This window comes from Hetaerina americana, unplaced genomic scaffold (genome assembly GCF_022747635.1).
Source record: "Hetaerina americana unplaced genomic scaffold, ioHetAmer1.1.p SCAF_63, whole genome shotgun sequence".
In the NCBI taxonomy this organism is placed as follows: Eukaryota; Metazoa; Arthropoda; class Insecta; order Odonata; family Calopterygidae; genus Hetaerina; species Hetaerina americana.
In genome coordinates, this window is record NW_027287239.1 from 1,925,917 (window position 1) to 1,948,592 (window position 22,676).

General features: G+C 42.5%; 1 protein-coding gene across 2 annotated transcripts in view; it reads right to left on the reverse strand.

The window, feature by feature from the left end:
• The window catches only part of LOC139695758 (CLIP domain-containing serine protease B9-like), a 38,269-nt gene extending 16,228 nt beyond the window's left edge, over positions 1–22,041 (reverse strand). Inside the window, exons 1-3 of one of the 2 annotated variants that reach the window (XM_071594536.1) lie at positions 21,853–22,041; positions 9,055–9,147; positions 1,117–2,070 (exon numbers count right to left, since the gene is read on the reverse strand). In XM_071594536.1, coding sequence (XP_071450637.1) covers positions 1,117–2,070; positions 9,055–9,133 — 1,033 coding nt within the window. In that variant the 5' untranslated portion in view covers positions 9,134–9,147; positions 21,853–22,041. Of the gene's footprint in view, positions 1–1,116; positions 2,161–9,054; positions 9,148–21,852 lie in introns of both variants that reach the window. The other variant, XM_071594535.1, reaches the window with a different exon arrangement.
• Between the last annotated feature and the right edge of the window lie 635 nt (positions 22,042–22,676).

Sequence of the window (22,676 nt, forward strand, 5' to 3'; positions counted from 1 at the left end):
CTTTCCCGTTAGATATTCGCATTACTCCGCTCGCTTTTAAAGGAAATATTACGCGGTGAGGTCTACGTACAAATGAATAATAGCGGCAGGAAGGAAAACGATTACTGTGAATAACCACAAAGTGTGGCGCAGATTTGAATTTTTCCATTCCAATAAACCTGCCGATAATTTGCGGAAAGTGTTTTACGCTCTGGATCCTCTATCACAATGAAACACTAGCCTGAGCACGTGGGTCACAGAGAGAGGCTTCATCGGCTTACGAAATGAACTCCAATTCAAATGCGGATAAGGCCTACTCCCAATCATTATCACTACTTTCATGACCATCAATCAATGCTTAAGTTAAAAGCGGAATACAGGACCGAAAAGTGGGAGTACATAAAAAATGAACACCGAAAGCCGTAACAGAAAACATAAGAAGAGTAAATAGGAAAGGGGCAAGAAAACCATGGATTATGAAGGAGATGATTATTCGAGATAATTAAACGGAGGAAAGTAAGTACAGAGTTAGGTAGAAGAAACATAGAGAGTTATGTTGAGCTCTGATGACTTCATCGAAAAGTCAGTGCGATAGGTATGGAATGAGAATAAATGTAAATAAAACAATAGTAATGCGGTTTTTGAGAAAGAGAAAGGCAAAGTGAAACGTTAAAATAGGAGGGCAAAACCTAGAGCGGGTGGAAGAGTTAACCTATCTCGGAAGTGTTTTGGGCGAAAAGATTAAAAGTCGTTAGAACATTGGGAGAGTTACTGTATTAGATAAAGAAGCTTTGAACAAGGAGGAGAGAATAGATGACAGGGACGTTGAGTCTGGATGTTCAGAAAAAGCACGTAAAAACTTTGAAATGAAGCGCAGTTTTGTACGGCGCGGAAACGGTCATTGAACAGGATAAAAGGCATGGATTGGGAGGCTTGGGAACTCGTAAACAATGTTTAAAAAAATAAAATAATAATACCAACTAAGATTCTTTCTGAATCAATCAACCGCCACATTGAAATATCACGTCCCGCCTATTCCCAAAAAAAACCTTACGTAATTAGAGTGAAGCCCTAGTTATCCCGTAAATTTCATTGGTATTTCTTCGGATGTTTTTAGAAGTCAAATGTTATACTCACTTTGGTATCCGAGCCGCGCAATCCAGGGGAAGGCCCCAAGGTTGGCCTCTCGGCCCCCGACGATTCTCTCGTCCACGGAGATCCCGCAGGCCCCTGCCTCCGGTAACAGCCTCCTCTTCACCTCCCTCGCCGCCCTCCGGGAGGACACCTCTGAGTCTTCACCCTCCGGAGCTGGCGCCGGAGGACGGCTCACGGTCCCGGGGGTCGTTGTCGGGGGACGGTTTGGGGCGCTGGATGTCGTCGGCTGTGGCAGAGGCGTCACCATGGTTGACGTCACCGGCCGCCGGGTCCCCCCGCCGCCCCCAGGGGTCGTGCTCGATGACGGCCTCCCCGTAGACGCGTCGGGCCTCGCGGTGGCCTCCGGGTGAAACGGCTCGTGGCGGTCGGGCCCGGAGTCTTCCGGATGGTCGTGGTGATCGTCGAAGCCCGCGTGGGGCCTCGGCTGCGGGGGGTCATCCGGGCAGTCGCGGTTACTGCTTCGGTGCCTCCCCATACCGTGGCAACCACCCACCACTTCTCTCCCATCCTCCTCCGAGGACTCATCGCCGTGATGCTCTCCCCCATGGGGACTGTGGTGGTGGAACCCGCCGTCGCTTTCCCCGCCCCACCCGGCATGGTGCACAGGGTCATCCCCCCCGTGGACGGGGTAACGGTGCCCTCCGCCTCCTTCACCTCCCGGAATGTGGTGCGGGTTCTCTTCTTCCCGGTTTCCGTGGTGCTCCCCACGGCCCTGCGGGCAACACACTAGCGGGTGCGGGGGCGAGCCGTGGTACCCGCAGTTGGCCTCCCTCAGGTGGTGCAGCTGAGTCTCGGAGGCAGTCCCCAAGCGGCGAGACTCAAGGATGTGGAACATCGGAGGGCAAGTCCGGAGGTCGACGCATCGCTCCCCGCGGGAGCAGCGGCCCGAGCCCGTCGGTGGGGCCTCTGGAAACCTCCTGTGTCCCGGATGGGAGTCTGGGAAGAATATAGTGGGGTGGGAAGAAGGGTAGGTGGCCCAGGGCATGGGCCACGAGGTTGCGGTGGGCCTCGGAGGGAGACGTCCCGCTTCACCCAACGACAAATAAGGCTCTTCAGATAATTCATTTGAGCAATCGACATAAACAAATCACTAAATTTTGAGAATGAATACATAATAAACTGCACCGTGGGGCCGAAAAAATTTATTTTTCCTTTGATTTGCTCAATTAGCAAAACTGCAAAACGCGATATCCCAATTGTTCAATAATGAAGCCGACACGTCCCTTGGATATTCCAATATGGTTTGTGATACGCTTTTGAGTGATTCGCCGGTCATTTTGAATCACATTTTCGACGAGTTTGCAATGTTTATCGTCTGTGGCAGTGATCGGACGACCCCTGCGTGTTTCATCAACAATTATGAATTTTCCAGGCTCGCAACCACGAAATTTTACTGCCCATCGATTTACAGTAGACATATTAACAGCATCGTCACCATTAACAGCCTTTTAACGATGATGAATCTCAGTAGGAGTCACTTTTTCAGCAGTTAAAAACTCGATAACAGTCCGCTGTTTAACTCGCGTTGATATTGCCCTATAACTTGTCTCCATACTTCCGCTTCTCAAAATACACTGGATAAATGTACTGACCTCAAACCTGGGCATGCGTGTGGAGAGGGAATGTTACTTCCACATGACACCAGGATTGCTTATGAAAGTTATTTTGTTTGTGGTCTACAAGCATGCGTGCATTAGTTTTCAGCCTACCGTCGTGTGTAACTTCAAAACAGTTTTTTCACCAAATCAGTTAATAATATCCTAACACTGCCTAATTCGTCTGGATTTTTTGTATTTGAGAATTTTATATTTTTTTATAGTCAACATGAATCTAACATATTCAAATCGGGTCATTATTCTGCTGCTTAACTGCGGTAAACTTTCTTGTCGGTATGAAGAGTACTACGCCTCTCCAACACCGCGTGGATTTGACTATATTATGGAGATTACTGTGGCGTGGTAACACCATTGCTCGCTCCTAAGTGGGCCATCCGAGAGATTCCTCAAACATTCCAAGAAATAATCCACCCAAACGGTGTGATGCTGTGGATCCCAGAACCAGGTAGGAAACCAGGCTGTAACGTGGCGGAGAGATACTTCTATCCTATAAATGTGTGACATTCACGGCCCCTAGGGATTCTCACTTCGTGATATGTACCCTCATCTCACAAAACCACTCTCAGGATAAATTATTCTTGATGCTTTAAGGTAAGTACACGCACTATTCGACAACCAAAAACGTCCACCTCCTAACTTGTACAAAGCAATTAATTTTGCAGTTTTGAACATTAAAACATTGTAAAAATACCCTTTTATAATTCAGGCATGACAAAGTGTAAAAATCATATGCCTTAACCGAGATTCGAACTAGGATGTGCGTGGCTAAGTGCTTTAGTCAGCTTAGTTATCGAGGCATCCTCTGACACTACGAAAATTTTGGGGCTTTAAAGGAACAAGAAGTGATGACGCAATGCTGAGCATACAATGTTACAAGGTATTCAAAGGTTATAAATTCAAAGAACCGCGGGAGAACTTTGAACTGAGTCATCCACTAATATGCATTAAAATGCAGAAATTTCTAGGTGTAAACATCATTCACTAAACTTTACTGTCGCAGCATCTCCCACAGTTCCTTGAATGTGCATAAGATGGACATTCTTTTGTTAATTAATACCTTTCACGAACTTCTATTTATCCTCTCTCCCGGCATTGCGAAACCATCGAAATTCTGAGAACGCCAAGGTATTATAGAAGCAAAGAAGATGAGTCAATAGATTAATAAAGAAGGATAAAGATGTAATTACTATCTTCTCATATAGGTCCACAGTGGCTAAAATTTACTTTCAACTTAGCCGGTTTCTTCGAAATAATGATGAATTTCTCGATTGGTTTAATTTATATGGAACAGACAGTAAATTTGAATCGATTTCGGAGAAAAAGATATTGATATTAATGCCTAGCAGTAAATTGTGCAAAGGTATTGATAAAATTCCTCCAAGGTAAATCAATTTTTGCAGCCCGACTGTGCAGTCAACTATCACCGAGAATATTGGAACAATTTGACACCAAAATAGATCTTCCACCTTATACTAACCCTTGAAAAATAGTAATAGGTTACTCATGCATTTCTCATATTATACTGTGCACGCTGTTGATCACTTAGGATCAATCGAAAGAGAATAATTATTTCAAGTGATAAGGAATTTTAGCGAACACCCTCAACCTTGGAACGGATATCAACTGTCAACCAATATTCTAAATGGAAAACTAGGTCAAGGAATGCTAAAATACATAAGTTTAATTTGGATGGCATGCGATGCTTTCATTGCATGAACATTCACATGGTATGAAAAGAGCACTCTTTGGCAAATACGCTCAATATACAAATTTAACAATTATGAAAATTTTCAGCAATTTTTTCATTGAACCTCTCAACTGTCAATGTCCTCCGTACTTGTCCGTAATCAGATAAGATAATTGATTTTCTGAATCGCTCACTTGCCGTAATTCTTCGATATATACCAGTGCTTCTTTGATCTTGTTTGGTTGGGTTTTCATAGTACATATGCTGCTAATATGAAATACAACGTACGAATAACGTTTCCGTACCATAATATCGTAAATAAAATTTAATACAGCACATTTAAATTAAATGAAGTGATATTTTAATCTACGTTGTTTAATATTTTTCACTGCCCTTCGTTATCTTTGAGCAATGCTATCGTCAAGTAACATTCTCTGTTTAGCTTACGGAGGAATTGTCAAAACCGCGTAGGAAAAATTTGAGTGTTTTTGTTCTATTTTGGGGAAAACAAAAACTGAAAAGCGCAAATGTGATGTGAAAAGCTGGTATTCAATAAAGGGTTTTGATAACCGAAAACACTTGGACATAAATCTAATTTGATTGGAAATTAAAGAATTTCTTTCATTGCAAAATAAGAATTAAGCTTTACCTTCTCCAAATAAATCTTACTGAAAAAACAGTTGCAAAGATTTCAGCAAGTGCTTCGTTTGATTAAAGTTTGATTGAACGCCGAAGGCAATTCTTAGCGAAAATAATTTGGCATCAAAATACATCTATATGTATACTTGCATTCCGCAACCAGGATGCACGTCATGACGAGTTAGCTAATTCGCCAAAATGAGCAATTCGTGACTTAATCAAACAAATAGTAAACGAATATACTCTCGTCAAAACTCCGAAACGTAAACACACAGGGAAAGCGACTGGGATAAATGTCCCCTTTTCGAATGTTATTCTCGAAAAATATGCAAGAGGACCGTTTAGGAAGTCAATTTATCAATCCTTATCACGTTCAAGTTACCAATAGAAGTAGTTAGCAGTTACTAGGGGAGGCGACCGGTAGCAGAGGTAATTTGCACCTGGAGGGATAGGAGGGTAAACTGTTAGGGGTGGGGCGTTTCAAAGGAATGGAGAAAGGCCAGAGAGAAACCAGGCGTCGGCATTAGCCTACGAGTATTCTTAGCGAAAAGCGCCAAAGGGTCACAATCGCCCCATCCGACGGACGGCGCTCCCAAAATACTCCCCACATAGCATCCAAATAGGAATCGGGAACAACTGAAAAATTCAACCACTACGAACCCGGGCCCTCAGTGTGGGAATCCAGTATATTAGCCACCGCACCATCCTGATCCCTAACACACGCAAACGTGACCTATAATAAGGATAAATCTGTAACATTATACATCAGGATTCTCAATTTCATTGAGAATAAATGTCTAGTAATTTATTTGTACACACAAATACAATAAACAGCATAAAAATGCTTTTACTATGATTTAGATCGATGTCTTTCCGTTGTTCGCCATTTCAGCTATTGCTGAGTGAATCGACGTGAGTAGGAAAGAGAACAAGACAGGAGAACGGACAAAGAGAATGATTTTGGAAAACTCTTCGAGTGGAAATGAACGACTGAAGTAGTCCCAAAAGCATCACGAAGCACACCCATTGCATTCCTTGTTAGAGACGGCGGTGGAGTAAACTATAGATGTTGGTGAATGGAATTTATGATGACCAACCAAGCTGGAAATACAACATTAAAATTACCCAAAGAGTGTGGTGATTTTAATGTTGATGAGAGAGGTCAGATTTTACGGTTCATTTAAAACAAAGAAATTCAACTTTTAAAAATGACCTGCAAAGAAGGGAATGTGGTCAAAGTTCGATTATCAACAACGATGTTTTGCAGCAACGAAGGAAAATCCGTGGTTAACCAGTCACTGAAACCTGCGTTTCGAGGTCGTGAATATGAACCTAATTGACGTAAAGTGGTGCGCAATACAAAGGGGATGGATTGAGTCCTCCATTTTTTTATCTCGGCAGAAGGATCCCAACCTCAAGATTACTCCGAGGAAGGATTCTGTCAAACAATGAAGCCTTTCATCATGAAGATAATCTCTTGAATGTGGACTTGATTTTCCTCCTAATCCACATTTGCAATCACTACAGCTGGTAATTAAAGATTATTTCAAGATGCAGTATCATAGGCCAGCCATTCCGTCCCTAGAAATGTAAATGAACCAAGGCGAATATATCTCCTAGCGGAGGATGCTGTTTCGCAAACTAATGCATAATGAAATGGATTAAGCGTGAAAACTATTTAAAGGTGTATTGAAATATGTGGAAGAGCATGAATCTTGGAGGAGATGGTTGAACCACCGCTGATGTTGAACAATAGCGAAGATAAAGTTTATTCGTATTCCCTACGGCAGAGAAGGAGTCATCATGTGTTGATGATTCAGAAGGTCACTGGCAGAGTCGGTTAAAAAAGGTTAACGAAGACCAAGGCTCTCCCTTGCTTTAAATTCCTAATTGTGAATTACTGAACTAAGTTAAATTCTTTATGTAAATACATAGTTTGTCCAAAAAAATGTAGAATTATTTTTTCCGCCCACGTGGACGGCTGAAGCGGGGCAATTTGTGACGGGAAAGGAAACGCGACCCGCGTCAGTAGTCTGTGGGCCGTTACAGTGTGCTGATCACTACTAAACCGGGCCCCTGTTCGAGAGTCGCGTCACCAATTCACGATGCCAAGTTCCGCGGAGCAACGATACGTGATTAAATTTTGAGTTAACATCGGAAAATTGGGTTCTATAGTTGCAGGAATGTCCCGAGGAATGGGTTTCCGTTTGAACGGGATGTTCTTGGAGGGTAGAGAGGAGGTTGACGATGAAGGATGCCCTGGACATCCATTAACAACACAGTATGATGAAAATGCGCAAAAAGTGAGAGACATGCTCCAAATGTTAGCAGAGGAGTGCAATATTCAGAAAACCACATTGCATTGCATTCTCACAGAAGATTCAGCCACGAGAAAGGTGCGCCAAGATGGTCGCCAAAGTGCTGTCGGAAGACTGCTTGTGTGACAATCTTGCTTCGAACCTCCTGGACCACGGTGAAAGTGACTCGAATGTTTTTAAAAATAGGCGGTTACTGGTGACGAGACATGGGTCTTTGAGTACGACCAAAGTATAACCCCTTTGAGTACCATTTTGGACCACTGGATTATGTCTGAGAGGCCATGACGAGGTGCCTCAACGAGGGTTCTAGTGATGCCTCACAGGATGCTTACCTACTGGCGGAGGCACTGTCATGTCGGTACATAAGGGTCCTCTCATGAATAATTTTAACAACTTGTACTTTGATCTGCAATAAATTTCATTCCCTAGATTTATGCTACTTATTTTTGGGACACCTTGTATGCCATTTAAGAATTATTATTGTTGAGCATTGTATCTTGTAACTCCCTGACAAGTATAATTGTCATCCAGTCATTGATTCAAATGCAAATGAAAACCAAAAAATTAATGAAAACACATTGATACAGCGATTCATTCAAACCTAACAGAAAGGGATTAAAAGGTTAATTTTTGTAAGCTGTCATTTACACTAAAGGTTATCTGTACGTTTTCGTAAAATGTTTTTGCACTTTGGGGAATTTATGGCAGCCTGTGCATTATTTTAAGTAGCAATTAGTTGGTAAACCAGCCTGAGATAACGAGAAAACAAGAAATGACAGAAGGCCCGGGCTCGAACCCCGGCGGCGATAGATACTTTTCAGTGATATCCTGATCCCTACTTGTGCTTTGTGGAGAGCCCCTGGAGGGAGTACGACATCCGTTGGATGGGCCGTTAAACTGTTTGACCCCCGGGCGCCTTTCATCATTAAGGGTAGTCTAAGGTCGACGCTGGGTTTCTCTCCACTCTTCATCATCTCCCGTCCATCCCTAATGCGCAAATGTCCTCAGCTGTCGGTGGCCTCCCCTAAAAAAACTGCTACTACTACTACTTAATAAAATCACAATGGGGCATCTGTTATTTCCTCAACCTCCCCAAAAAACCCACCACAATTCAAAGACCAATACTCTTTTACTGGACTTTGATCAATCAAAAAAAGTTTACCTGCAGGTATTTCTAGTGGGAGTCGGCGGGGAAAGAAAGAAATCAATTTGAGAGTTGCCGCATCAGGAGGTGGTCCACGAGAGAGGGTGATAGGCGGACGCACATCAGACCAAGTAAGCGTTAATGATCGGGAACGCTAGTGGATCTTGGTTCATTATCCTTAGACCTAAGGTTAAACGTCAGAAAATGTGCGCCTGCTCAAGGAGAGTGTCCGTAAAAGCATAGAAACACGTTGCCAAACCATCATCATTTGGAAAAATGAACGTTTTTTTTTTGATATTTTTATTATGGCGAGGTTCCACCACGTCACTCCAGGCAACGTGATTTAACTCTTCATATACGTTAACGACTGGTTTTGATAACTTTTTAGCGACTAATGGCTTCCAGAAACGGACCCCGAAGTCGTTTTCCGAGAAATAAATTGGAAAGGAGGGCTAACATCCCCTTCACTTAATACGTGCCGGAGGAAATCCTCGGATCAGCTTAGTCGTGACTCACCTCTCCCCGCACAGCAGCTGCCGCAGGTGACCATCAACAGCACCTGACAGGCCACGGCCAAGTCTTTCGTTCCAAACATCGTGAGGATCTTCCCTGGAAATCAACAGAACTTGGGTCAAAAAAAACAACAAGGAAGATCAACAGAAGCTCACGCTGAAATTACGGAGGCATTTCATTAAATCCTATGGTATACGAATGCATTTGAAAATTAAATCAATATGATTGGTGATTAATTTCAGTCTATGGCATCATTCAAAGGTATCTTAGTGCCTTGCCTAAAAATGTCTTCATTTCTTCCCAATTCCATTCGATGAGGCCTTTCAGTTTGTATTTATGCTAATTCATCCTCAGCCCTTCTCTGCATATTCATCACCTCTTTACTTTCCTTCAGATACGGTCTTCAGATAACTAAGGTGCATCGATCGTGCCCAAATAGTTTATCATTTCTTCTTGTAAGTGTCCTTCACGGAATTCTGTCCACCCAACAACTTCTGTTCCTCAATTCGTCAATCCCTTTCATTGTCACCTCACTCCCATAGGATCAACCATAGAAACAAGGCCGAAGAAAAAATCTAGGGAATTAGTCTAAACGATTTCATTATTGGTTGCAATACTATATGTTTGATATTTTAAAGAGTATTAAAAAATGGGCATTCCTACGGCGAAAAAAATGTTACCGACCATATGCCTGTATGTACTGTATTCCATTTCATTTGAAAGGATAATATCTAATTCAACCTTCCCCGTATATAAATACATTAAAACATTCCTAGTCAAGAGGAAAACTAATAAAATACTTAACAACAGTCAGCTATTGTAGGCTATATATACAATTTTGACCAAGCACTTATCAATTCGCCACTAGATCACAATCTGAAAATCGCTAAAAAAAGAAGAACCAACTTGGGATACCATTAAGCATGACATTAAGAACATTCATTTTGTCATTCTATTTTCTGAACATATTTTGGTGTCTTATGGAATTGCAGCAGATATATGATGCATATAAATCTGTTGAAACCTGGTAATTGTTCCGTTTCCATTGGCGTTCGGCATTTTTGCAAGGGAAAATAAGCCGTAGAACATTTTTTTAACATTCCATCTCTCCCAATTATTACAGCCTTAACCAACGGCCGTCGGAGTGCGAGCGTTTGTTACCTCATTGACTCAAGTAAATCGCACTTTTGATAGATATCAAGGCACTTGATAAACATAACAGTTTTAGGTTTAACTTTGTGGAATTCCTTCATAATGAGATTAAAAAGAAACTTAACACTTCCACCAAAAAGATTTAATATATCACGACCATGGTTTCGATGCTGCGCATAATCATCAGGTGTTAGCACCCACCTGATAATGATGCGCAGCATCGAAACCATGGTCGTGATATATTAAATCTTTTTGGTGGAAATGTTAAGTTTCTTTTTACTCTCATAAATATCAATGCGTTAAGTGTTATCTACAGGTACACCTGTAGTACTGCATTTTGTTAGGCTGCAGAGATTCCCCGGATATGTTTGGTCTACTGAGAATTGTGCAAGCCTAGAAAGAGTCTTTCACGAACCGAGAGGCTTTTCTAGTGTTTGGTGATCTTTTTGCATCAGCATTTTTTTATGCATCCCGTAAATCAACTCCAGAAAAAATTACTCGATCTGCTCTCAAAATAATAAGTAGTAGTACTTTCCCCCATTCTCATTTCTATAACGTACTACTTGGGAAAAAATAGTATTTTGAATATCAAATGGAGAAAAAAACGAGACCATTTAGGGCAACAGAGAAACATGCCGTGCGTAGCGCTCTAGAAAAAAAATTTCTTTTTTGTCATATTGTTAATGGATATATGTAGAAATTTAGAAGAAACCAGGAAAAAATAAGAAAGGGCCCCACGGGCAACTACATATGGCACATTTAGAGGGATGTGGGAGAAAAACTTCAACAGGTGTATTCCACCTATCTGTGGGCTGAAAGGTATTATGAACTTTCCAACAAATGGCATTTCCTAATGGTAAATGTCAGGAGTTAAATTTCTGGGATATATCCGAAATGCGTGGGACGTACGAGAGGGGTTCAATAAGTTTCCGTGTTTGACAACAAAGGGCATTCCTGAGGGAATTGAGGTTTAGTTTACCGTTTATTCATACCCTTAGAGTTCGGAATTACATCGAGTACTTGCTAAATGATAAAGATACTCGCGAAGTATAAAAAATCATTTAAGAGTTGTAAATTTACAGTGATAAGAATAGTATACGGAGGGATGGTAGCCTAGTGGTTAGAGCGATCGGCTATTGATCTGAGGACCAGGCTCGATTACCGTCGAAATTATTTCCCAACTTCATACAAGAGTGAGTATTTAGCGAGTAGCAGATCTTCCTAAGTAACCACGAGAGGCACAGGGCAAACTATTGCCCCCCCCCCCCCCCGGTGGGGAACTTACGCCCTCTCCTCAAGCTCAGTACAAGGGTGGTTCAATAAGTACCCGTGTATGACAACAAAGAGCGTTCCTGAGGGAAGTTTATGTTATCATCGTGTGCTGCCATCTATCAAACGAAGGTGAAACAAATTTCAGATTGATTTAAAGGTTAGTTTGGATTTGGCAGCCATTCGAGTAAGACGTGTTTCGTGATTTTCGCTAAGATGGAAAAAGAGCAGTAACGTTCAGCAATTCGCTTTTTGTTTTTGGATGGGAAGAAATGCGAGGAGATAAAAGTAAAGTTGGATGCTGTTTATGGGGACACTTCGCCATCTATGATCACAGTTAGATATTGGTTCAAAGAATTTAAACGTGGGCGTACATCTGTTTTTGATGAGGAGCGACCAGGACGCCCGGCAGACGTGGTTACCGAGAATATCATTCAAAAAGTCCACGCCATGATTCTCGCTAATCGACAAACGAAAGTGCGCGAAGCAGCAGAGGCTGTGGGTGTGTCGACCGGAACGGCAATTGATATTTTACATGATAAGTTGGAGATGAAAAAATTGTCGGCCCTATGGGTGCCGCGATTGCTCACGGTGGACAACAGGCCGATCCGGCTGTCAACTTCGAAGCAGTGTTTGCAGCACTTTAAGCGAGATCCGAAGGTGTTTTTGCGTCGAGTTATCACTGTTGATGGAACCTGGATTCATCATTACACACCAGAAACTAAGCAACAATCAAACCAATGGATTTCTCCCGGTGAATCTGCTCTAAAGAAGGCGAAGATGGTCCGGTCCGATCGGCCGGAAAGGTCATGGCGACGGTTTTTTGGGATGCAAATGGCGCCATCCTCATTGAGTTTTTAGAAAAAGGAAGAACGATCACTGGGAAATACTACAGTGAGTTATTGGACCGCTTTGACAAAAAATTGAAGGAGACACGGCCGCATTTGGCGAAAAAGAAGGTGCTGTTTCACCACGGTAACGCACTAGTACATTCCTCCGGAGTTGTCGCCGCCAAATTGCATGAACTACGTTATGAATTGCTGCCGCACCCCCCGTATTCACCCTATCTGGCTCCCTGCGACTTTTTCTTATTCCCTAACATGAATAAATGGCTGGCGGGGAAAAAATTTAGCTCAAACGAGGACGTTATCGCCGAGACAGAGGCGTATTTTGGAGAGTTCGACAAATCCTAATTTTTGGAGGGGTTAAAAAAATGGCCGGAACGTTGGGAGAAGTGGATCTTTCTAAAAGGGGACTATGTTGAAAAATAAAAAAAAAAGTTTTTGAAAAAATGGTTTCTTCATTTCTAACACGGGTACTTATTGAACCGCCCCTCGTATTCCCCCTGCGGACTGCATGCGAGTATATGTAACCGAGAGAGAATTGAAATTTTCCATCATTTTTTTTCATTTCCATTATGCAAATATTTTTTTGACAACTGCTACTTTCTTCAAGTTGGCGTTTAGTGGCTTATCAAAGGAGTCTTGTTTTTTTTTAATACTTACCACACGGGCGAATTTTATATAGTATTTCAATTATACCAGGATACACCAGGTCTGATCAGTAGGTATCCAGCCATGAAATATTTTGAGAAAAATAGTCTACACGTATATAAAACGATGAGGCCTTAGGCCCCCCCTTCGAAGTACTCCCCTTGGGACCTTACACACATCACAGCGTCTCTTCCACTTTTCATAACAATTTGCGAAGTCCTTTTTCGGAATGGTCATCAGCTGCCTCGTCGCATTCTCCTCTAACGATATATAACTCTCCTCTATCGGCATAAAACTGTCCGAATGATAGCTGATGAACTGAAATGAAGATGTTGGATAGATCCTTCGCCATGGCAATGCACCTCCACATTCAGCATTGATTGTTCGCCAGTTCCTGGCAAACAATTCAATCAATATCATTAATAATCCTGCTGTTTCGCTAGATCTCGCCCCCAGCGACTTTTTCCTATTCCCAAAATGCAAAAATGTGATGAGGGGACATCACTGGGAAGATGTGGACACAATAAGGCAAGACACGACGAGAAAACTAAAAAGCCTAACTGCCGAGGACTTCCAAGGGTGCTTTAAACAGTGGAAAAGAAGATGGAATAAGTGCATAGCAACAAATGGAGAGTACTTTGAAGGGGACAAAATGAATGTGGACTTTATTTTGCAAAATAAAGTTTTAAAGCCTCAGTTCGCGTATTTATTGGACAGGGTAGGTAGTAATATTATTAATTTTTACAAAATATGGACATAATTATCAAGAACACAGTAACCGACTCTGAGTTCGAGCGTGTTCCACCCTCCCTCTCTCCGCCGCCGCCCCGCGGGAGGAGGGCCGCACCGAACTAGGTGCTCAAATACTTCTCTCTTGTCCAAAGAGACCGAGTAGGCGCGACTCTGCGCCCCTCTCCGGGCTCTCTACCTACCGCTCACTCTCCCCTCTCCGCCCCAAGATATCTTGTAAAAGCCCTCGAGCGGCAATAAACCCAGGCGGCGAAGGATCCAAAGGTCCACATCGAAGAAATTCAGCCGACGAAGCTGGGAACGCCAATTCGAAAGGTTTGTCCGATTCAAGTGAACCCAAATTCAGACGGCATTAGGGAACATCAATAGATAGATTTATAGTTACGCCAAGAGTGAATTCAAATGAGCCGAATTTAAGTATTAATTTATAGGATTACCTGAATAGATATGTTTACGGCTCCACTCGTACACAGAAACATCCCAATGAAAGGCTGAAATGGTTTTTTCGCATCATCAAAATTTCACATTAAAGGGATCCGAATGCCTTCCACGAGGGCGGAGCAAACACCTCCCCTGTAAACAAGTTCCGGTTTCCGAAATAAATCTTCTTTGTTAAGAAAAATGAATGAATTTGACGCCGCAGTGCGCATGTTATCGGGGGGTCGTTAAAGAAAGTTGAGCAGAAGACATGGATCACAGCGTGAGCGTACTCAGTTACTGGTACATTGGCCGAAAGAATTATTTCCTGCTCTGATAGATTTGAAAGCTAAGGACTAGCAGTATAGTAATTTATTCCTTTTTTTAATAGATACAACAGAGTAGAATTTATTTCCTGGAGGCTACTTAAATCCATTGCCTATCGATGTCAAGCTGTTAAAAATAGAATTAAAAGGTATCATAATGTAAAATTTTGAATGAATTTCGATCTAGCCACCTACTTTAAGACTTTAATCTTCAAGTGGGTCAGAATAAATATTACTAGTGGAAATAGTAGGGCTAGAACTATTAGTGCTTCTTCTTTTTAACTGTAGACTAAATAAAACATTCGTTGCGCGCCTCCTACACGTAACAGCCAGCCCGTGAATCGCACCGTTGAATCATATTCAACCGCCGACTTGTTGCGAAGCCCCCATGACACCGAGGAGATATTTAAAAATTTAACTGTCGCTGAATGACAAATATGTTAATCTTTATGATTCTAAGCTTTTATATGTAATCATGAAGAAGCACGAGAATTGGGCATCAAAGGAGTCAAGGTTAATGGCGAATAAATTAACACGCTGCGGTTCGCAGACGACATCACAGTAGCAGCAGAGTCGCGAGAGGACCTGCAATACTACGGACCAAGTACTTCGGGAATATAATATGAGCATCAACAACAAGAAGAAAACGAAAATCCTTGAGTGTGGATGGGAGAAGCTGAATGCAGAAATCACAATTCGAGGGATGAAACAAGTGGAATCCTTCATCTACTTGAGGAGCAGTATAACTTGACGGAAGGGATGGAAGAAGCTCGACCGACATCAAGCGAAGAATAGCTCAAGCAAAGAAGGCGTTTATTGAGAAGAGGCAGCTTCTGAGTTCAAAGAACATAAGATTACAAACAAGGAAGCAGCTCGACAAAACGTTCTTATGGAGCATGGCTTTGTACGGATCGGAGACATGGACCAACGAAGAATAGAAGCTTTTGAATCTAGGTGCTGGAGGAAAATGCTGAAGATCAAATAGACAGACAAAGTGAGGAACGATGAAGTATATAGAAGGGAGCAAAAGGGCCATCTGAAGAGCTCTGCGGCAAAGGAGAACTAGATGGATTGGACACACATTGAGGCACAATGGATTAGTTAGAAACATAATAGAAGGAACAATTGAAGGGAAGATACCGCAAGGAAGGCCAGGAGACAAGTACAGAGCAATTATTAATAAATTGGCAATAAATTAAGAAGGAGGTAAAACAGAAAAGCTATCAGAGGGTGAGGGAATTCACACTAAATAGGAAAGAATGGAGGGCTACAGTAAACCAATCTTAGGATTGAAATACTAATGATGATGATGACATGTAATCTTGCGAATTTTGGCGGATTGTATGAATAAGAAATAGAAAATGGCTTGGATAGTACTCCAAATTCAAAAGTAGCATGATGGATAAAAATTTGGATGGGGAGACAAAAAGAGAAAAGTGGAGGAGAAAATGCTAACTAAGCACAGGTGGGAGGTGAGCGAGACAAGATATATGGATCACCAAGGAGAAGGGAGGGATGCATTTTGGGAGAAATTCGGCTGCATTTTAAGTGGCCCATCAGGTAGGGTCCGGACGTGACTCCCCCAGGATCCCGGTTCCAAAACAGTGGGCTGTTTCAGGGAAACCCCAGATAGACCTCACCTGTGTGAATGTATGGGTCCGAGAACTTCGCAGGAAACCGCAGGTGACCCAAAGAAAGGAACTCCTTTCACCCTATGGTGAATGTGTTAACTTTACAATCCTAAGGGCTTAATAGCAGGACCCTAAATTCCTCCAGTAAAACCGAACTTGGGTTGAAGAAATTGGTTTCGTTATGATTAGGAAGACCTGTTGGACTGTGCTCATTGATTTTCGGGATGAGACTTTAATGATTCATGGTAGCCCACCCCCACATACGTAGTGTGTACAATACATACGCGAACTGGTGCAATCTGGTGGCCAAGACGCGGACTATAGCCCTGCCCGCTAGTTGCCTGAGACCCAATGAGCCGTCTATGCTTGGCGGATCGTCGAGCTGTGCGTATGGTGTCAGCTATGTTAGTTTCCGTTGTCCTTGTTTTTACTGTTTGTCGAAAATGGAAATTGACGAAATCACGGAGCAACGAATCAGCATCAGATTGTTTGGTGAAGTGCGGTAAAAGTTGTCAAGAAATTACCGAAATGTTGATTGCTGTTTACGGTGATAATGCTCTGAAGAAGATATCCGTTTTCAAGTGGATTAAGCGTTTTAAAGATGGCCGACAAGACGCCACGGATGATGCAAGGCCGGGACGACCTTCAACCACCTGTGTTGACAACAACATTGATCGTGTGCGGTCCCTTGTCCTTACCGATCGTCGAAAAACTGTCCGAATGATAGCTGATGAACTGAATTTAGGAAAATCAACAGTGAATACTATTTTAACCGGACATGATGGATGGATCCTTCACCATGACAATACCCCTCCTCCTTATTCACCAGATCTCGCCCCCTGCGACTTCTTCCTATACCCAAAATTCAAGAATGTGATTGGGGTCATCACTGAGAAGATGTGGACACAATAAAGCAAGAAACTACGAGAAAACTAAGAAAGTCTAACTGCCGAGTACTTCCACGAGTGCTTTAAACAGAGGAAACGAAGATGCAATAAGTGCATAGCGACGAATGGAGTGTTCGTATTATGAAGGGGACAAAATCGATGCAGGGTAAATTTTGCAAAATATTTTTTTATGGCGGCCTCAGTTCGCGTATTTATTGGACAGGCCTCGTATATTACGGTGCATGCAAGGCATAGGTGCCTGGTCGGATACAATCCCCCCGAGAACTGTTCCACACGGTGTCGCTAAATTGTCCATATGACCACTGATGCTGCTGTAAATACATACACACACACTGGGTTTTACGTGAGGAATTGTTAATAAAAGGATTCGGCATTGTCGAGCCACCCACATTGACGGAATTTTGACGTCTTGACGTAGATCAATCCTAATTCATTTTTTTTTGTTTTCTAGTTATTTAGCGACTTTATCCGGACGAGATTGAGACTTCATAGTATGAACTTTGACTTTCCACCTAACTTTTAAACATTACAATGAAGACAATCCTAATTAGCTACGTCTTCAAAAATTCGAGATTCGTGGAGACCTTCACAGTCAACACCTCGCCAGATTGTCCAGATTCAAACATGTCGACTCCTTCAATGACGGGCCTCTTTCCCTCATTTCGCGCCGAATCGTTTCCCCCGCCCCTGCGCGAGAGAGGACACCGAGCTCAGAGTTGCGAAATACGAAGCCGTAACGGAAATGTGTAAGCGGAGGAGAGGTCGTGAGCACACGGAGCAACTGGACGCAAAGGCGGGCGTCCGAGATGAGATCTCACCAAAACAAAGAGCGCTTTAGGGATTTGTGTCACTCCTTCAAATCCTCGGGACCACCGCATTACAGTTGTTCAATCTTGTGCTTTTGAGCGTATACTAGAGTCAACTTTTGCAGCAGTCTGATTATCCCTGTGAATCATGTCCCAAATTGAATTCACTTCCCCCCCCCCCAATAAAACGACAGGAATAAAATCAAAACATATCACCGGAATGATAAGTCAGTAGCGGTGATCTAAATTCTAAAGCAATTTGTTTTAAAAGGAGTCTGATGTACAAGAAAATATGATTAGAATGAAATTGCCCCATCATTTATGATTTCACTCCAGAGCAAAGAGATGAATGCAGGACGGACATAATGAGAAACCCAAGGAGATAATGAAAACCCCGGAATGCAGAAGGATCAAGCTGATGATAAAAGAGTTCCGCTTGGAGAAGAGAAATTACGGTACCTGGATTAACTCTTGGAAATAAGATAAGTTACTATGAATTTAATTAACTTCGCGAATACACCTTTGAGGAGTTTATTAGTACAGGGAACAGAAATATATGCCTATGATTGGGAAAGCAGATCATGGTGTATAGAAGCATTTCAAAGCATTCCGAAGGAACTTTTTGAATAACGCAGTAATGAATAAAGTGAATTACAGATAATATGTAAAGGTTTTTGGGCTGAAATTTTTATCGAGGCCATACCTGAACCGTCAAGTGAGTATGAATCAACATGCTATACAAATTAATTATTTATTTATAATATTTCATTGAAAAAAGGTCGTTTAACCAGTTATCTTGAATATTGTGAAGCGTGGAAGTTCGTTTGGCACTGGTCAACTGTAGTATGGATAGGCATTCAGATCTATGAGCACGGAAGTCTATTTATATTTACGTATCTCATCCCCGAATAGTAAATCTGCCGAGTCCTATGCTCTAGATGACACTAGGATTGTTGTTGATATTTTCCGAGCCAGTAGTACCTCCATTTCACGTTCATCCCTCAAAATACTATGATTTTTCAGACCGCCTTGAATTCATTTCCATCGATTAAAATACTTACCACCTCGCACATAACGAAATTCCTCAGCTTCCTGTGTGCACTGACCGTGACCGTGATCAGCGACGAAGTGGTCAACACTACTCGGCAGTTGATTCCAACAATTAGTCAGTGATTAACATCCTAAGAATATATTACAGCCTAGATTCATGACGATAGTAACCTCCGCGGCCGGATAACAGAAAAAAAATCATCGCAGCCAGCGGAAGACCTCAAACAGGTGGTTCCGCGGCGGCAGGTGGCAGTACAATGCGTACGTTAAGGGTAGCGTGCAAGGTTAAAAAATTTAGCGGAGACGTGAATACTAAAATTAAATATTTTATGCACAGAAAAAATGTAATCTCGTTGACAATAAAATTGCCATACGTCGGGTGGATTTGTAAAAAAAAGAAATAGTGGCATTGATATAGCGTGGGTGTCCAAACGTTTTCAACCGTAAATATATCATTCGAGGAGTCATTTTATTGGCTCCCACAGAACTAAAATAATTCTTCTTTCAAAATATCGATTGACCCTGCAAAAATGGAGTCCGACGTAGTATATATCGCCCCGGGATCGAATGGGTTAAGAAGGAACATTGCAATCTGAATAAAATGGAGATTTACGCACCCACCATTTGTTCAATTTGAAGCGTTAACAATTCCACGTAGTTCTTTATGGCCGATAAATTAATCCACCATCATATTCAACAGATTCAGGCGAGATGTAGTGGAAGTTCGTCATAATGAGAAAAGCACAAAATTTGCACTTTTTCGCAGATTTATTTGTAACGTGCAACGCGTTTCAGTTCATCAAACAATCTTCAGGCAGAAGACAAGATTCAAATTGAGAATGCATCACATTTATACCCGTTTGAGGAAGGGGGGGGGAAGAAAAGAGTGAGGAGTAAGTCAGGCGGGGAGAAAGAGGGGAAATGTGATATAAATATGATGCATTCCCAATTTGAATCTTGTCTTGTACCTGAAGATGGCTCCATGACATGAAATGCATTGTACGTTACAGATTAATCTGTGGAAAAGTGCAAATTTTGTGTTTTTCTCATAATCTACCATTAAATTCTATAAATTGAGTCATTTAAATTCATAAACACTTCCAGGGACATGATTCACCTCAATAATCAATTAGTCAAGGTCTTATCCCCAAATAAATGTGACGGCCTGTCATTTGTGGGGAAATAAATAACCCAGAGGCCATCAGACCTGAGTATTCAACATGAAGACTTGGTTTTGAAAGGTAATTACAGAGCCCGCCCCGTACTAACAGTAAAGGGTGGCTGAAATTTGCCCATTGTCTGGGCGCGGGGGGGGGGGAGGAGAGGGCAGTTCCTTTCCCTGTACCACCGTTTGGTTTCGAACACCTAGTTCCAGAAAACAGAAACTCGTTCTTCATGAGATGGAGATGTGAAGTAAGAATTTGAATCCGGGACACCCTTCGGTCAGTAGCCCCGAGCTATAATACCCACTGGACCAGGTAAATAGATTTTGAGATTAAGTGGACACAGTGTTTCATCACGTGCGACTTAAAATATAGATATTTCCTTCCTTCCGCAGCAAAATAGCTTTCAGATAGAATATGGGGAGCGTGGCACTCTACTGGGTAAAGCATGGGTTCAAATCCTGATTTGTTTTTCGAACCCACTTATATAGAAATCAAACGCTAAGATTTCCTGGGATAACTATAACTTCAAGGGAAATGGAAAATTCACGCCATTACAAGAGTGATTGACTGCCCATACCCTGAGCGTGTGACTTTAATATTCCTTCAGGATTACTTCGAGATGAGCCTCAAGCCCAACTATGAAAATATCCTCCGAGTAGGATTACTCCTATTATTTGACTAGGTTGAGAATTTTGGATAAGAAAGATAATTGGCTCCATAGTATTCAAACTATAATATGTTCGGCTTCCATGACAGAAAAACAATCTGAGAGAAAGATATCATTATCTAGATCTAAGCCAGCACACAAAGTTAAAAGGTATAAAGGTTTTCTACAAAGAGCACTCCACGGAAACATTAAGTCTTTCGCCAATGAAAATAATATATTTAAAAATTCATACGTTCATCAGAAATAAAATATTCCTCGGCCTAGGGAAATGAGAAGACAATTTTAATTACGTGAAATAATATCTGCTCTTAGCAAATTTGAATTGGAAGGATATCTCTTTAGCAATGATGTTGAAAATGTATTATTACCCCATCATATTACGGTAGGAGAGGTCACGTCAATAGAATTAGAGCGATTAAGTGTAGAACAGATAGATTTAAGATGTAATTTTTTCCACGAACGATAAAGGATTATAATATCATTGTCCAACCGCGTTATTTTCATGTTCGGGTAAAAATTAGTCTGAAGTGTATTCACCCCCCTGCCACACACCCTAGCGGTGGTTTACGGGGTACTAAAATATCTAAATATCATGTCACGTGCTTTAATACGGACGGGCTTCAAGAATTTGGTGCATTTTCCGAATAGCCAACAAACTCATTGTTGTTAGACTAAGTCATTTCTTCGTTGATTTACCATTGATTTATATGCTATGCTGCCCTCCGAATGTTTCGGTGCTTTGAGTTGCCATCTACAGCCGGCCTTACGGCTGAAATTACACTCAACCTGCATGAAAATTAGGAAACTGGTATATAATTTACGTAGGATATTTTTCTAGCCCTTCAATTTGTCCTCCAAAATGAGACTACTCCGCAATTTGACGATGGGACGATACAGTCAACCTGTATTCCGTATTTTATGCACAACGGAATTGTTTTGCAAATTGCTCGAAGATCTCTTCATTACACGTACGAAGACATTCAAACATTTTTCAACACATTAAGAATGCACTTCAACTGGAAAAAACTCAAATGAGGGGGTTGATGTTTACACTTGCACGACAGAAGATAAGCCACACACAAGACTACAGTTTCCGATGGCGTTCTCCGCCGTGAGTGAAGCGGAGTTGGCGCGAATTGGTGAAGAAGACAATGACATGCACTCACCGCACAGAATCTCCGATCGTCTCCTCCGCGCAGTCCAGCGGGGCGTGCGTCGCCGGGCAAACGAGGTCTAAACCCAGGAGAACCCCTGGCGCCGGTGTACTATACACTCTCGCACCTTCCCTAGGGCGAGGGAAATAAACTGGAGGCGACGGGAGGCGAGACGTACGCCACACGTCCTCGAAACCGTCTCTAAACGCTCCTCCGTCCGCACTACGCCCAGCCGATCATTGCCGACCGATGTTTCTCCGGGAGTCCCTCCCCCTCTCTCTCTTGTTGCACCCCTCCCTCCGCCCCCCTACCATTCCCCAGCCCTTTGTTCCTCCTTTCGGCAGTCGGCGGACGTCGCTGCGTCCGCCCGGCACGTCCAGAGAGGTGTCCTATCGCGAGAAAACTTTTTTCTTCTTCACAGAAGAAACGGCCGTGTCCGGATGTCCACGCGTGTCCATTTTCAAGGGACGGATGCCTGGTTGGGGGAGGGAGAGTGAGTGATTCACGCGGGTATTCCCTCCTCCGACCCTGTCCATAGTGCATCCTGTCCCTCCCCCCCCTCCCGGCGTCAAAACTACCGGAGCCTTTTTGATCGTGAAACGCATTTATTCTTCTCCCGAGAAACGCATGGAGTTGGTCGTTCCTGCACGCACTCCTGCCAATGCCCCGAGCCTCCCTTCCGATGAGGCGGTCGAATTTGAATTGGCATTGTCTTCACGGAATTTTGACAAAGAGATGCCTTTTATATGTCATCATTAGCGATATTGGTGATCGACCATCCGAAGGCGGTTTTCATTCGGCACGGAACCCGTAAGGCATAACAGATCCTGGCGGCT